Source organism: Molossus molossus, unplaced genomic scaffold, assembly GCF_014108415.1.
Source record: "Molossus molossus isolate mMolMol1 unplaced genomic scaffold, mMolMol1.p scaffold_m16_p_4, whole genome shotgun sequence".
In the NCBI taxonomy this organism is placed as follows: domain Eukaryota; kingdom Metazoa; phylum Chordata; class Mammalia; order Chiroptera; family Molossidae; genus Molossus; species Molossus molossus.
This window is the reverse complement of record NW_023425377.1, coordinates 108,295,927-108,312,901: the sequence shown is the minus strand read 5'-3', so window position 1 is coordinate 108,312,901 and position 16,975 is coordinate 108,295,927. Positions and strand designations below refer to the sequence as shown.

Below are 16,975 nucleotides of genomic sequence, written 5' to 3'. Positions count from 1 at the left end.
TTTAGCAGATACTGAATAAATGTTTGCTGAATGAAAAAACTTTTGCTCCCGTGCCTCAGGGTTCCCACTCCAGTCTTCCAAATCTGGGCAAAGACGTGAGCAGCCGAGCCTGGGGAATCTTCCTAAATTTTTGCTTCTTCACTTCCAAGCCAGAGCCACCAATGGTACTTCCCAGATAGTCTTGTCCAGTGTCCCCTCCTCTTTTCTATCCCTGGTCATCCCTTCCCCACATGATGTCCCCTTGAAATGAGCATACCTCCCTGCGGCCAGATAGTAAATGCAAAACTGTGTTTACTGCTTTGCTGCATGAAACATTCAGAGGTCTGTTTGGCCCACGAGTCCTGGACCCAATCAGCACCTTTGGCCTCACCTCTGTCACCTCACCCGCACATTTTCAGTGGAAATGTGACGCTGCTCCTGGTGCCTGTGCAGACAGCCTGTGCCGACTCCTCTCAGCACCGCCGACTCAAACCCCTCAACATTCGGTTCGGGGTCCTTCTGCAAGAAGTCTTCCCTGACCTTCCAGGTTGGCCTAAGTGTCACGGCTCTGTGTGTTCCCATAGTAAACAACTGAAGGAATATAAAAAATCTGGGCCATCACTTGCAATGAACATTAGACCTTATGCTTATTGAGGGACGAAAGGGGTGTTCATAAAAATGATCGTTTAACTGCTGGGTAGGTATTTGTTTAAGCTCTTATGGCAAGTAATTAGAAGGAATTAGGTTACCTGGTCCCTAAATTCTGGTAAAGGAAAAGTACTTAATCCTTAAAGTGTTCTGAGAGAAAAGTATAGGCCAGAACAACCCCTGGTTTCCATCCCTGACTCAGCACTTTGTTGCAGTGACAATGGATTCTGATGTCCATTAGCTTCCAGTACGTGGTTCATGGGAACACTGGGGGCTGGATCATATCATAAAGTGAAGATATCTATTAAAATACATTCTCTGATCTCCTTGCTTTATCATTTTCTTAATCTTATATTGTCAGTTATAAAGGGAAGCTATATTTTAATTATTATATAACACCATCCTGATTTAGCTTGTGTCCACTGAACGGATGTTCCCGTTTGCGGCACAGTAGTGTTGTCCGTCCCCCACACCTCTCACAGGCTCACACTCCTGCCTGTTTGTCCCTTTATCACGGGCACACACAGCACTGACAGGGATAACTGCGTAACTGTGGTATATGACACAGGGAGATGCTTTTCTCTGGGCTGCTTCAGTTTACGCATTCATTTTGAAACAAAGGAAACTATTAATCTACCATTATGTTTTCTTAAAAACATCTTTCCCTATGGAATAATCAATCTATGATTTAAAGAGTTTTTTAACCTATACGCTGTATAGATGCAAAGGGAATGAGGTACACGTTCACAGGCCAGTTGTCTTAAAACACTGCCTCTATCTTTTAAAGCAATTTCATTTCAGCAAATAGATGTGTGAGTCTCTTACTTAAAGGGAAATGTCTGAGTTGGAAGTGACACCCTACGATACGGCTGACCTCAACAAGCTGTGGCCTCTTTAGCTTAACAGGTCTGCTTACAAAAATATAAATCCAGCTGACGTGACATAATAATGAACTCTCTCCTTTTACAGCCTATAACTCTTCAATGATTTGCGGCAGCTGTTGTCTTCCAGCCACTGCTTGTATACTGAGTATCCAAAAAGGGAATGAGGTTAGGTTATAAAACAGTGTGCTGAAAGCCGTCAGCTCCGTTCATTGAGGGATCACAAAGCAAAATACACATGAGATGAAACACACGGCAATTTACAGGTGGAGAGAGACTTGCGATAGTAAAAATTCAGACTAGAATTACAAGTTGTGGATTAGAAGTCAAAGGGCTTCATTGGGGGGGGGGCAGTTTCACTGCTAATGAACTGATTTGGGGGAGAAGTCATTTAGCCTTCCCTGCTCTTATGCCACACAGGTCCATTCATGTGCACATGAAGCATTTATTTGGTGGCTACTCAAAGTGTATTGTCTTGCTAGGTTCTGGAGCGAGACTGCCCTGCCCTAAAGATACCTTGCAGAGAGGCTGAAAGTCCGGTTCATGGCCCTCAATATTGTCCCCGCCGTGCAGCTCCCAAAGGCGGGACTGCTCATTCCGGAGTGTCCACAGTCCAGCTCCACACTGGGAAACGTGGAGAAGCCCCTCCAGAGAAGGTTGACAGACCCTCCATCCCCCCAGCACACCCTCTGAGAACTTTGAGAACTGCAAGTCTAGAAGGATCTTTATACACTCAGAAGGGCTGCTCTATAGACAAAATGACATATTGCAGGAAAAATGAAGATCTGATGAAGAAAGAAACGAAGGGCTTACAGATGAAGACCTAACAGTGAAGGTGACTGTATCTTTTACATGACCAGAAAACTTTAGCAGTTGTTCTTAGAAAGTAATAAAGATCTAATACTGTGAATTCACTTTATGATTTATGAAATTTGACCAAACATTTTTTTCATGTAATTTTTCAAAGCAGTATTAAGATAGGGAAATACTACTTTTCTCATTTATATACAAAGAAACAGAGACCCAGATAAGTTAAATAACTTGCCTTAATCTCATGCCTAGCAGGTGGCAGAACCTGAAATTAAAACTAAGTGTTGTTCCTAAAGCCAGTCCAGTTTCCATCACCAAAGGAGAACCCAATTTAACTATATATATATATATATATATATATATATATATATATGCCTTTTAAAAATTTTTTTTCAGATAAAAAGGTCTTGACAAAACTTCAAGGCAAATAAGCATAAGCAGTTCAAATTTAAAAAGAAAATCACAAACTTCCAATTGTAAGGTACAATGACATGGCTCTTAGCTGACGCTATTGGCAAATGTCTTCTGGTGAGACTGCGGAGTGTTTTCATATTACATGCTTAAGAAGACAAAACCAAGCACCACATATATGGCCCATTAAACAAAAGAACATAATTTACGCTATAAAAAATGGTTCGCAGTCTCCCGACACAGTCACCACTATGCTATTACCAAGTTGCAGAGTGCTGTGCTTGGACCTAAGGCCTTAAGTCAATAAACTCCGAGCTCTGGCGGTGATGTTTTTCCTCCTGTCTCCTCTCCAGTGGTCATTTCTGCCCCGATGGTATTAGTTCCTTTCCCCTTTCCTGGACTCCCCTCATCTCAGAGCTCCCTGTATCGGCTGCTCCTTAGGATACTCTGCTTTTGTAATCAAAGGAAGAGCTTCAGGTTATCAAGGAAACCAGAAAACAAACAGTAAATATTCAAACGTAAAACATACATACACGTTTGTACTCATGTATGTACACACACACATACGTGCTGTCTTCTCAAAGTTTTTATCACTCCCTTCGTGCCAGTAAGTAGGCACGAACAGATGATACATAAGGTAGAAATGACATGAACTAGAGAATTATGGAAAACAGAAATACTAGCTTATGAGATGTGGAGTTGTGAAACTGAGGTTGGGTCTAGGTTAGGAGTCATAACACTAAGATGGGTGTAAATTTGGCCTTATGATTCTGAATGGATTAGCTGATTGGGTCTTATCCACATGTCCTCATCTGTAAAAGGGTTATATAATATCCACAGACCATAATTTAGTGAAATTGGTGCCTCACACTATACAAAGTATTAAAAATAATTTCTTATGATTAAATCACAAAGATAGCCATACTTCTCACACATTTATTCTCTGTCTCTCTCACAAACACACACAGACACAAAAGAAAACATTAAACAGATACAAACTACAAAAACAAGTAGGTCATTCCTCTCACGAAGTTTATATTTAAAATTTACAGCCTTGTTTCATGCATGTAAACACTAAATTCTAACTGCCAAATAAACTGGAACTAAGCTATATTCATAAAAGTCTTACAAGGCACTCATCGAATTTCATTATCCATTACTGATCATCTTTCCAATGCAGGAAAACGATGTGCAACTGGGTTTTTCCATATTTATTTATACCTGTTACAAAAACAAACCTTTCCTCCACTACTTCCATAGAAACTACTCCAAAGAAAAACTAAGCCAAAACGTCTAGAAAACCTATTGCTTCCGAAGCAGAAAAGGGCAGATTCTGTAAATAGCGGAAACCTGGGTTCCGCTGGAAGGCCCGCCTGTCAGTGGTGTACCACGGAGCCTCCCACTGACTACCTCCAAACACCCTTCTCGCCTTGCTTGCTTTTACATGTCACCTTCTTCTGTCCACTAACTAGTGAGCCTAGGAGGGTGCTCTTAAACTGGGGGGGACGGGTGGAGTTAGGAAGGTAGCAGAGGTAAAGTATTTATTTATCGTCTACGGAGCTAACCATATAGTTAAGAAAAGAGAGGAGGGATGGGGGAGCCTTAAAAAATGAACAAATTTCAGTATTGTACAAATTCATTTTTCCCATTTTCCTGAAATCTGCCTTCTGGTAACAGAACCCACCTTTTCCTAAGAGAAACGCCCTTCCCACGCTGCGTGTGGGTCTGGGAAGTTCAAGTCGGCCTATGGGATCACGGCATTCCCCCGCCACAGTGGCCGGTTTGGAGGGGGCGTGCGAGTCCAGATTAGTCCCAGTTAAATGCAATTACGGCTTTTATCAGAACTGCTGGGAACAGAACCACCCCCACCCCCCCTTTTTTTTTTGGTTAATCCTCACCTGAGGATATTTTTCCATTGATTTTTAGATAGAGGGGAAGGGAGGGAGGGAGGGAGGGAGGGAGAGAAAGAGAAACATCGATGTGAGAAAGACACATCCACTGATTGCCTCCCTCATGACCCCGACCAGGGCTGAGGATTGAACCTGCAACTTAAGTATGTGCCCTTGCCTGGGAATTGAACCCGAGACCCTTTGGTTTGTGGGTCAATGCTCTAACCGCTGAACCTAACCAGTCAGGGCAGAAAATCTCTTTTTGCTGGTGACCTGGTAGTGGTCTCATCTCCACGAGAAAACTTCCATGAGAACAGACCAAAAGCAAAGCCAAGCAATGGAGAGAATGGGATTGAGGTTAATGATCTGGCTTACGACCATGGCCTGCCTGAAGCCAAGCCCACGCTAGGACTTCCTGGTTGCTGGGGCCAGTGAATTTCCACTGGTGCTTAAGCCAGTTTATGCTAAATTTTCTGTTACTTGTCACCAAAAGCCCATATACAGAGAAAGAGATATGGAATTCCTAGTGCCAATTCAGGGCTGGGTTTGGGGACTGTTATACGTAACAGTGTAAACAATGTAAAATCATGGAATATCAATTCAATAATGCAAAATCAATCCCAGGAGCAAAGAAATAATTAGTCAGCTTTTGCATCCCAGAACTAAGGATATTACCTTGGGTCTCCAGTAAAACAAAGATGAAACACTGGAGTCATGTATGCTTATGTCTCCAAAGCACCAATTTCTCTCTCAGAAAACTGTCCTGAGAAATAAATCTTCAGGAGTCTTAATGTTGAAATCCTTAGTGAAAATAAGAGTCAATTATACAAGAACACTTTTACTAATAGCAAAAAATCTCTACACTTCGGCCAGTCTTGGTAGTCAACATCAATAAAACTATCTGGCTTAAGACTGATGTTAATTAATTTCTTGTGAGGGCGAGGAAGGCAAAAATAAACTAAAAAACTGCTTTTCTTTAGGAAATAAAATTACTTGGACAGAAGAAAAACTCTGCTTAAAAGAGAATCTTGGCCCAGCCAGTGTGGCTCAGTGGACTGAGCTCAGTCCCATGGACTGAGAAGTCCCAGTTCGATTCCTGGTCAGGGCACGTGCCAGGGTTGTGGGCTCGATCCCCAGTGGGGGGCCTGCAGGAGGCAGCTGATCGATGTTTCTCTCTCATGTCTATGTTTCTATCTCTCTCCCTTCCTCTCTCTCTAAAAAATCAATAAAAACATACTTAAAAAAAGTGAATGTCAAATTTTTCATTTAATTAGCTATCTGGAAACCTTCAGAAGGTATAAAGGTAGGGCTCAAACAGGAGCCTGGAATCCGAGGTGACTGCAACATGAAATCCTTCTGCATAAAACACAACTTAAATTACAGGAGTGATCCTGACAGTAATGTTTTAATTTGCTACAAACACATATATTTATACAGTTGACCCTTGAACAACACGGTTTGAACTGCACAGGCCCACTTATTTGTGGGCTTTTTCCCTCCCAATAAATATTGTAAATGTATTTTCTCTTTCTTATGATTCCCTAATAACATTCTTTTGTCTAGCTTACTATATTGTAAAAATGCAGTATATAATACATATAACATACAAAATATGTATAAATTGGGACATTTTTATGTTATTTGTAAGGCTTTAGGCCAACAGTAAGCTATTAGTAATTAAGTTTTGGGAAGTCATAAGTTACACTGATCTTTCAACTGCACCGTGAATGGTTGTCCAACCCCCACACTGTTCAAGAGTCAACTGTGCAGAAACAAGGAAAAGGCAAAAATGATGTATTTTCTGTGTTCCTACTAAAAATGCTCTTTCAGATTATACAAATTAGATTTATGATGACAGAGTTATTTTTCTAATTTCTTCTAAATAAGAGACTGAGACAAAAAACAAAAAACAAAAAATCTTTATGACTGGTTGATCTTAGTTCACAATTTCAAATTATGCCCATTAAATACTGCTGGGTGGAAAATCTCCGGGTGAATTTTAGAGAAGGCATTATTACTATGTACCACTGACAGAGTACATCAAAACTACTTTTGCATTATTCCCAATAACGCTACAGAGTTAACTGTGCACATAGACGACACACTAGAAAAAATGTGTAAAAGGAACACCCACATGAACATTTACCTTCCACTGCTCTCTTGAAGAACACTTTGCAGCTGCCACAGGTGACTACCCCATAGTGACATCCGGAAGCCTCATCCCCACACACCAAACATATCTTGGAAGGTCTTGAGGATCCAGTAGAAACACTTCGTAAAGTAGAGCTGGGGAGAGAAATAAAGGTTTAAATAACTAGACTGTAATGGCGCATTTGACAAGCTATACAGCTTAGCTCAAAAGTTATCATAAATCACGGCTCCATAAACAAATTCAGTGTGTACTGGTCACATACTAGGGCTCAGAACGTGCAGGTAACCCTACCAGTGGAGTCACGCGATCATCCGTTCTGTAGAGCAGAGCCTCTTCTCAGTATGGGGAAGTAACAAATAACCACGTATAAACTGCTTTCTTCCTGTTCCTATGTTTGAGGAAGTTTACCAAAAATTTGCATTCAAGGTGGGCAGGGAGGAGAAGAATCCTGAGCTGAATCATGATGAAAGTATTCTTGGCATCAAAGAACTATTATAATACTTCCCAATTCTCTTTACCCAGGCGCACATTATATATCTCAATTATGCCAGATTAAAAGAAACCCTCCTCTTTCCAAAACAATCCACTAATTGAACTTAAAAATTCTTGCTTCTACTGCCAGCAGTTTGACCCCTCCCTTCAAGCTTCTGCAGTTTTTCCATGTTACCTTACACAGGTATGTTCGAATTACCTCATTTTGCTTGCTAACTCACAGGGACACAGTCAATATTTATTTAAAGCCATATATGGTAAATATCTCAGGTATTTTTCAAGGTAAGAAACTGGCAATCATTTTTAGGGGCAAATTTAACCCGTTAAGCAGCAATCTGTACGAATATATTTAAAAGGAATCTTCTCAAGATGTATATTACTGTATTAGTTAATGGCACAGTCTGAACAAAACATCTTAAATTCTAACACAGAATCCTAGTTCTGGGACAGTTTTGATGTATATTGAGTAGACAGAGAAGCTAATTTTTTTTCATGCATAGTCTGCAGACATTTATTGAATATCTATCTACTTGCAGGCCCCATTCAAAGGTACGAAGAAAATAAATATATGCATATAAAAAACAGCGTGTGTCCTCCTAGTGGGGACGTGACCGTAGTCAGTGCCATGGTGTGCAGTCACATGGTGCCATGTGTGGGCTCAGCTCCACGCCAGAAAGGGTGGGAACAGACCCGTCAGAGAGCATTTCCAGAAAGGTGACAGCAGCCCTGCGTTCTGAAGCAGGACCAGATGACAGCCAGACCAGGAAGAGGGCAGAGGGGACAGTAAGTGTGAGGCTCAGAGAAATGCTAGCTGGTCGTGTCCAGAAAACTCTGGGTGGATTGTTATGTCCCCTTCCTGCTAGGCTTTTGTGTCTCTGGGAACCAGCAGGCATGTGGTTAAAAACAAAACAAAACAAAACAAAACAAAACAAAACAAAACAAAACAAAACAAAACAAAAACAAGACACAGAAAACATACCAGAAGGCTAGAATGGTTGGGATACCGTGATGATTTCTGTTTTTCAAATTAGTGGAAAATGTGATAATATTGCCGTGATAATTTAAAAAATGTTTTACTGTTTTAACTACGCTCAACAGAAACAGACGAAGGAACCAAGTATTCGGCTGCTCAGAGCAGTGTAGCATGACTGACTTTCTAGAAAATGACTCCTTAAATCAAGGGCTGAAACAATGTTCTCCAAAGTTGTTTCTCCTTCTGAGAAAAGAGCTCTTTATTATTTTTATTACTGTCCTTTGACTTCTTTATGGCATTCAAAACATTCCATTTCAGCACCAGTAACTTCTTCGGCAGATCAGCCAGTAAAACTCAATTCATACTCTGTCTGACTCTTACATTTCACAGGAAAATACGACTTTGTAAACATTTAGAATATAAGTGACGATCCTCATTAAAGTGTAATTGTTCTTTCACAACTACAAGCATACAGGGGATTTGTACTCAACATTTTTGTGAGCCTTGGGTTTAGTCCCAATACTTAATACTCGTCCCTCTAGTCTCTGGTACTCTCCTCTTCTGTTCAAACTCACTTTCTCAGTGATCTCATCTAGTTTCAGCTTTAAATATCATCAACATGCAAAAGTTTATCACTAGCCCAGATGCCTCCCCGGAATTTCAGACTCATTTATGCCACTGCCTGTTTGACGTGTCCACTTGAGAATCCGACATGACCTGCAACTTAACATGTCCACAGCTTGGCTGACCTCTCCCTGCCTCCAAACCGGATCCTCCCACAGACTTTCCCAATTCAGTTAATGGTGAGGGGTTGAATCATGTCCTCCCCCAAATTCCTACCTTGAAGACCTGGACCCTAGGAACTCAGAAGGTGTCCTTATTTGGAAATAGGGTCATAGCAGATATAATTAGTTAATGATAATTAGTAAATTAATTAATGAGGCCATTCTGGAGTAGGGTGGGCCCCTGATCCAATGTGACCGGTGTTCTTATTAAAAAGGGGCAATTGGGACACAGACACACACACAGGGCGAATGCCACGTGCAGGTGGACGTGGAGACGAAGCCAGGGATGCTTTCGTGAGCCGAGGAAGGCCACCGATGGCCAGCAAACACCAGAAGCTAGGACAGACGCACAGAACAGATTTTTCCATCACAGCCTTCAGAAGGGACCAATGCAGCCGACTTATTAACCTTCGACTTCTAGCCCCCAGAACTATAGAATAATGTCTGTCGTGTAAGCCAGCCAGTTTAGATTGTGGTATTTTGTTACGCAGTCCTAGCAAACTAATACAGCGACTTGGACTCACCCGATTCTCCTTTCCCTCACACGGCACATCCGATCTGTGCAATTTCATTCACTTTACTCTCAGAACGCATTCGGATTCAGACCACTTGCCACAACCTCCCCTGGTGCTACTCTGGTCCAAGCTACCAACACCTCTTACTTGGGATCTGCAAAAGCCTCCTAGCAGATCCCCTCATTTCTTCTCGCCCCTTTCCTTCCCCTGTAGCCAGAATGAGCCCAGTCACTCCTTTGCTCAAAACCATCCAAGGGCTTTCCCTCACACTCAGAGTAGACGGCCAGGTCCTCCCTATGACCACAAGACCACAATCTGGCCCAAGATGTCGCTAACCTCTCTCACTCGTGGACTGTACTTCAGCAATAGTGGCCTCCTTGCTAGCCCTCCAAACTCACGACCTCAGGGCCTTTGCACCTGCAGACTCGCCTTCACCTGGCTATCTGCACAGCCCCCTCTCTCATCTCCTTCAGGACTTCATCAGAACATCCCTTTCCCAGCCAGGCCTTCTCTGACCACTCTGCTGAAAAGACCCTTCCTCAGAACTCCCTCCCCTCCTTGCTGCTTTAGTTTTCTTCCTGACACCCATCATCATCTCATGTTGTCTACGTTACCTCTCTAGTCTGTTCACTGTTTCCCTCCCCCGCACAAAAAAAGGAGACTCGACGGGGGCCAGGATTTTCTTCAGTGTTACTCACCACTGCACATGGAACTGTACTTGGCACACAACAGGCACCCAATCAACACCTGAATAACGGGGTGATTTCAGCTAAGTGGCATTTTCACAACAGTCATCACAAAATCCACCTCGTCATCAATTCTGAAGGCGTGCTGCATTCCTTACATAAAGAAATGTGATTTGTTTTTAACTGTCTGGAGAGTGAAAAGTGTGTAGCAGAAATAAATTAAGAGAAATTAAAGAGAAAGACTAGTATAAAAAAGATGTACAATCTAAATGAAAGCAATGCATTTGTTTACTTGTAAAATTAAACCAAACACGAATTATTTTTCCTTCTTGTTCACCAACATCTTTCAATGACAAAAGAGCAAATTTGCTCCTAACGACTTTCTGCAGCTGTCTCCTTCTTCCATTTCTGGGACACCGGGCTGGGCTCACTCTCCTAACAATGCCTCCTCTATTTTTTAGGCCCTTATTTTCTTGATCACCAATACAGGCTTCCTTGGGAGTTCTACCTCTGGCCACATTTTTTCTTGTTTCTACACTCTGTCCCTTCATGCTGTCATCTCATCCACCACCCCGGCTCTGCTCTCTTGGTGACTGATTGCAGCTCTTCATATCCAGCGCCAACTTCTCCCCTTGTTCCAATTGCGTGTTTCCCTACCTTTACATAACCTCTCTGCTCTGTGTTTGATCAACTTCGGGAGGGTCACTGCCATCCGCTAGTCAGCCAAGTTCAAACCTTACGCCCCTCTTTCCCCATCTAATCTACCCAGTTGCACATGTGCACATCCCTCTGCACTGCTGATGCCGCCGCTGCGGTCTCACCGCTTCCGAAGGCTCTTCCCCGCCCCAGCCTCTCCTCGCTCCCCTCTGCGTGGCTGACAAGTGACCTTCCCGTTAAAGAGTTCTGACGCTATTCCTTCCCAGCTCAGACATCTACATACCAAGGATAACTTTGGGAGCACAGTGGAGTCCTTCCTAATCAACTTCCTCCTGCAGGGGTCCTCCTACTGCCCACACTCCAACATCCCTGTCAGGACGCGGACACCACACATGCACAACCAGGCACACCTCTCCCCACTCGCTCCTGGAACCTTGTCCCCCTTCATGGGTCTCCAACGACCTCCCAGCAGGAAGCACCACTGTCCTGGCCGCCTGCTTCGTTTGGGCGCTTGGCCAGTGCCTCCCCTTCAGCACTCATCAGCTTGGCCCTTCCGTTACTGACCCGGGCACCTGTCCTAACCCCGTGAGGGCAGAAATCGTGTCCTCTGCATCTCTGGGCTCTCTGCTGTCATCAGCACAGTATTGGTACTATGTACTGAATGAATGAAACTGCACTCCTAATCTCGTTACAGTAGGACATAAATGTCCAAAAGGTGATTTTATAGAGGGTCAATGAATGAGGCCAAGGTTACAGGTTCAGTTCTTATAATGTTCATTTAGCTTCGCACAGAGGAATAAAAAATCCAGAGGCACAGACTGTTCTCGGAAGTTCAGTCAGCTGTCCCACCGACATACACATGATCATCACAGAAGACAATCCACTGAGTGAGGGTGGGCCAGGACAGCTCCAGTTTCTACTGACACCTTATCATATGGTTATCTTTGAAAGAGAGATGGTACCTGGTTGAGAGGCTGTACACCCAGTTTTAAGAAAGACATTAGTACATTTTATAAGGGGGAGGAGGAGGAGGAGAAGAGGAAAGAGGACCGAAGGAGGGCAGATCTTGAACTCACTTCTTAGACACCACGTGTTATCAAAATACGAAGCTCATTTAGTGATGTTGTATGTCAGATTCACCACTGTAGTGTAATCTACTGAGCATCTACACAGGATGTGAGGCCCACACTGTAGGGCCGAACTTGCAGGGGCCAAAGCGGGAACAGAGACTCAGTAAGAAGTCTGGGTCCTAGTTCTAGCTTAGCCACTACCTAGTGAAATCTTAGCAAAACCACCTCTTTGGGCCACAATTCTCAGCCCCAAAAGGTTGCAATATGGGTCTCTAAGGTCCTCCTCGAGATACCCTTTTAGCGTAAAGACAAATAAAAAAGATAAATGGGACAGTGTATCATGATCAAGTTTTATCCAAATTCAATTTCAAGCTCAAATTAAAGACTATCTATTTCACACTGTAAGTAACCATCATTTAATTTTGATCAAGCATAAAAAATTCTACATGTAAACACTTATTCTTTCTAGAAGAGCTAATCATAGACAGTTAAAATTTTTTCTTCCATCTATATGATTGTATCTATGCTGATTTTTGGAGGGTATATACGAGCTAGTCGTCTTATTTGGGTTATCTTTCCTTTATTGCTTAGGGGGACCAATAAGAAGCTGTGCAAGAAAAAATGATTTATACTGATCAACCAGGGGAAAAACTGGCCCACTGAGAATCTCTAATGCACCTGTTGCTGCAGGAATTACCACGGTAAAGCTCTCTTTCCCCGTCTTTACACCAATTACGCAGCAGAACAGTCAGCAGTGAATTGATCCACTATTCAGGGATCAGAACTTCTTCATATAAAATAATACTTTGTCTCATTTCCTAAACTCACGAAATATGAATTAAACAAATCTACATTTTGTATCATTACTCAATCAGATATATGCTTCTACCATCACCCCCAGCTGCTAAGAAGATTTATGCACGTGTAATCATTTCAAACATTCATTCATCTTCTTAGAACAGAGTGAGAACTTGGAGGAATGACAAACAATACTTTGGCTGCTGCGTGGAGAAGGGACGATAAGATTGGGTGATGCTGGAAGTGGGGAGATGAGCCAAGAGGGTCCTACAGTTTTCTGGGCAGGAGATGATAATGGCTTGGGCTATGCTTCAGGTAGTAAAGGCAGTGAGAAGTGGCTACATTAGGAATAGTCTTGTTGTTTTTTAAGTAGATCGCACTGAGAGGACTTGCAGACATTTTGCATGGTAATGCTATTAACTAATATGCACATTCGGGGTGAAGAGTAGGTTGGGAGTTAGGGGGAAAGTGTTTTGAACTTGATAGTGGTAGAACAGTATTGCTACGGTATGTTCCTAGTTTTGAAAACAATATAATAACCATAACATTAAATTACAGTCTACCCAGAGGAAACATGGGGAGCAAGATACATGTTTTACTTAAACTTTCTGGGCCAGTTTCCTCATCAGTAGTGATATGAAGGTCCTACCATATAGGATTGTTTTAAATTACTCAATATGTGTCAGAGCACTTAGAACAGTGTCTAACAAATACTGAGTCTTCTTTAAATTATGGCTAGTAATAGTTAGTATTGCTGTTGGATCTGTAATTCCTAGTGGTGACTGCTATAGTAGTGGAGCTACAGATAATTCTACCTTTCTGTATATTTTCTGCACAGCTTGTCATTTGTCTAAGTGTGTATAACATCGGTAAGCAGCAGCAGGAAAGGTCTTTAAAAATGACTATGAAATAGTGGTGCTTCAACAGCCGCCATGCTTATTTACCGAACAGGCATATGTTTTGTGTGCATAAGGATTCGAGCATTTCTTGTAAGAATTCTGGTTCACCTGGTGTCTGCAGTAGTAGATTAGGAACAGCCACATTGGGTCATTAGGATAAACAGTTCTTGAGATTCTAATGCATACTCTTTTCTATAAAGAACACTAAATCTAAGAAACATAAGACTTTGGAGAACACTGAATTAAAAAAACTTCATGAGCTAAATCAACCTTTAACAACTGATTTACTAAAATTATTATTTTTACCCACAAAACAAACAAAAAACAACCCCAAAAACCTTTTGCTATTTCCTTTTGTTTTGATAAGGTTAACTATGTGACTCAAAACACATGCCTAAGTATCTCAGTCTAGTTTCCCCATTATTTAGGGAGAATATTTGGGTGTGATTTTTATGGTGTGCTTTCTTTCACAGAGTTATCTTTGATGAAAAGTGAATCATTGATGTTTTGGGGAATAATTCCTCACTCAATAAAGATCATCATCTCAAACCACAATTAACTATGCACCACAGAAAGGAATGAAAGAATTGGTACCCATTTTATACTCTTAGCTGTGTGAGTCAAGTTATAACTAAAGCTACCGGATACAGAGAATTCAAGGACGTAACTGGCTTGGAAAATATAATTTAAAGCACAGCGATGGCTGATTAGTCTCTTCTAATTTATTTTCTTTGTTTGCTTTCACAACAGTTTACACCATTAATAATATGTATTAAAGTGGCTGTTTAACGAGGTAAGTGTTTTCTGCACTCTGGATTTCATGTAGAGGAATGCAATGTGACCATCAAGGGCTCGAAGTTATAATAGAGGAAGAATAGCTTTAACCCAGCAGAAAAGGAGTCTGACACGGATCTAAAAGAAAAAAAATAAAATAAATAATATTTTGGATCACAAGAAGCTGAAGCCCACATTAGTATGTGTGGAATTCGTCTTTAAAATAAGAATCTATGTTAGGAGGGCATTCAAGTAATTTTTTTTCTTCTTAAACATAAGTTATGGCTAAACGAATTAAGCATCTGATAAAAATATGTAAAATCTATTTTTTGGGAGAACATAAAAAAGCATTGAAATCTAAATGTATTTTCTAACAAAACAAGGGAAATAGGCAATTTAACTATTGGCTACTTTATTACTAATGAATTACTGTAATCAATCAATTTTCATTAAACACAAGCTATGTGAAAGTCCTTCTGAGACTACAAAGGTGATAAATGGCCTCTGCTCTCACTGGGTTTAGAGTCCAGGCGGGAAACTAAAACCGGGAGATTGGTCAAGATTACAGTCACTATGTGTTAATCAGCCATGGCTTAAAAGTAAGTCAGAATTCCAAGAAAGTCTGATAACCTGCAACTGAGCTAAAGGGAAGTTTCGTGGAGGAACGGGGTGAGGTGAAAAGGAGCTGGAAGAAAGAAGTCCAGATAAGGGCAAATGCACTGGGATCCAGCACTGGACATCTGCTCTCCAGACAGACATGAACAATCGGCCAAATCACAGAAAGTCTCTGACATCTGATGGAGCCGTCTGAGATCATCCTAGGACCATCTGGTGGACATCGAAAAAGTGGCAAGGAAAAGAAAGATAGGTACAAAGTTTTGCATGTTAAAGGACATAATTAAAGTGACTGATCACAATTTATACACACACACACACATACACACACACACACACACACACACACACACACACACACACACACAATACAGACAAATGAAAGCCAAAAGGTCTTATGCACTGCAGGACAACCAAGTACCACCGAACAGGGCAAGCACAAAAAAACACGTTCAACAAGGCAGAGGTTGGGACGTACCTTATAAGATTATTCTTAGAGAGTAAGGATTTTAGATTTTATTCATGGAACAATGAATGAATGGGCTCACACAGGGAAAAGTTTAGATAATGAGAAAATAAGGTGATAGATGAAAATCTACAGAAAACTAGCATTTCTGCTTAGGCAGGGGGGGAAAAAACTTCACTTGTAAACCTAAAGAAAAAGCACACCAAAGAGGCAGGAAGGCAAGATAATGCAGTTCTTGGCATCGAAGGAGGGGTGGGAGGTGGACAGTGTCCAATGCCACCAAGAGGACAAGACTTAAGGTTGTGGTCATCACTGGCACCACTGACCTTAGCAACGGACATTTTATGCATATATAAGATGAGTATATAAGCCATATTAAAGTGAAAAGCCCTCACCATCTTTTCATTAAGGAGTTTCCACATTCAGGGTAGTTGTTGTTATCATAAAACTATATCTAGTATCATTTAAGCATATGCAGAGTCTCTAAAAAATCTAACATGAACTCATCTCCAGAAACCTTTATTGAGCACGATATGCAATCAGTGGTTGCTAAGGGCCAAATATGTGTGCTAAGAAAAATGCCTCCACGGCCTAGTGATTACTTTGCCTCTGCAATCACTAGCTCGTGTGAGTGTGTTTACACACACTAGTTAGTTAGAATCTGAGAAGGGATCCTGAACTTCCATCACCTGGGGTCAGTACCTTCTCAAGCATGTTTTAAGGACATTACCTCTAAACGCTCGCTTGAGTGTTTTTAATTACAGTGACTTTGCTTTTGAAATGCCCCATCTGTACTAAACTTGATTTAACTTCCCCCCATGAACATTAATGATCCTTATGTTATGATGTAGACGTAGATGCTAATACAGACGGCATGAGACCCTGAGTGCTAATGGGCTCTCGTTCTAGCTGTGGGCCTTGAACCTGGGTTATTTAGAAGTTACTGACTTTTGCATTTTTTTGTTTTAATCGCATTTTAAAAAGTTGATGTGAAACATACTTCATCTTGGCCTTTCTAAGCAACAGAATAGGGCTTCTTTCTATCAATTTAATTAATAAGTCCCAGCTCCAGACAGCTTTCTCCCTGATGGTTCTCCCTCAGTCTGGAAACAGTGACTGCACTGCCCTGCGACCGCCCTGCGACCGCCCTCTGACCTGCAAACTCCACTGTCCCTGCTGCCGCGTCGTGCGGACACAGGACCACTGGGGCTTTCTTACCGACTTGCACCCTGTTCTCCCGGCCTCACACCGAGTTCTTCGCGTAGGATGAGATATTCTTTATCACTTCAAGAATCATGTCAGAAGCTCATTCCAAAATTCATAAATTAACAACATCAACGACAACGTCACAGTACTTTTGCCGACATGACACCTACCACATCTACTTCAAAGCTCCTCCCTTTCTGACTTTGAGTGGAGTTACCAGGCCTCAAACTATTAAACATAGCATCCAAATATGACCAAGTCTTAAAGAA

General features: G+C 41.7%; 1 protein-coding gene across 1 annotated transcript in view; it reads right to left on the bottom strand.

The window, feature by feature from the left end:
- NR3C2 (nuclear receptor subfamily 3 group C member 2) overlaps window positions 1–16,975 on the bottom strand; it is a 311,485-nt gene that overhangs the window by 152,697 nt on the left and 141,813 nt on the right. Inside the window, exon 3 of the mRNA XM_036240956.1 lies at window positions 6,765–6,904. Coding sequence (XP_036096849.1) covers window positions 6,765–6,904 — 140 coding nt within the window. The remainder of the gene's footprint in view (window positions 1–6,764; window positions 6,905–16,975) is intronic.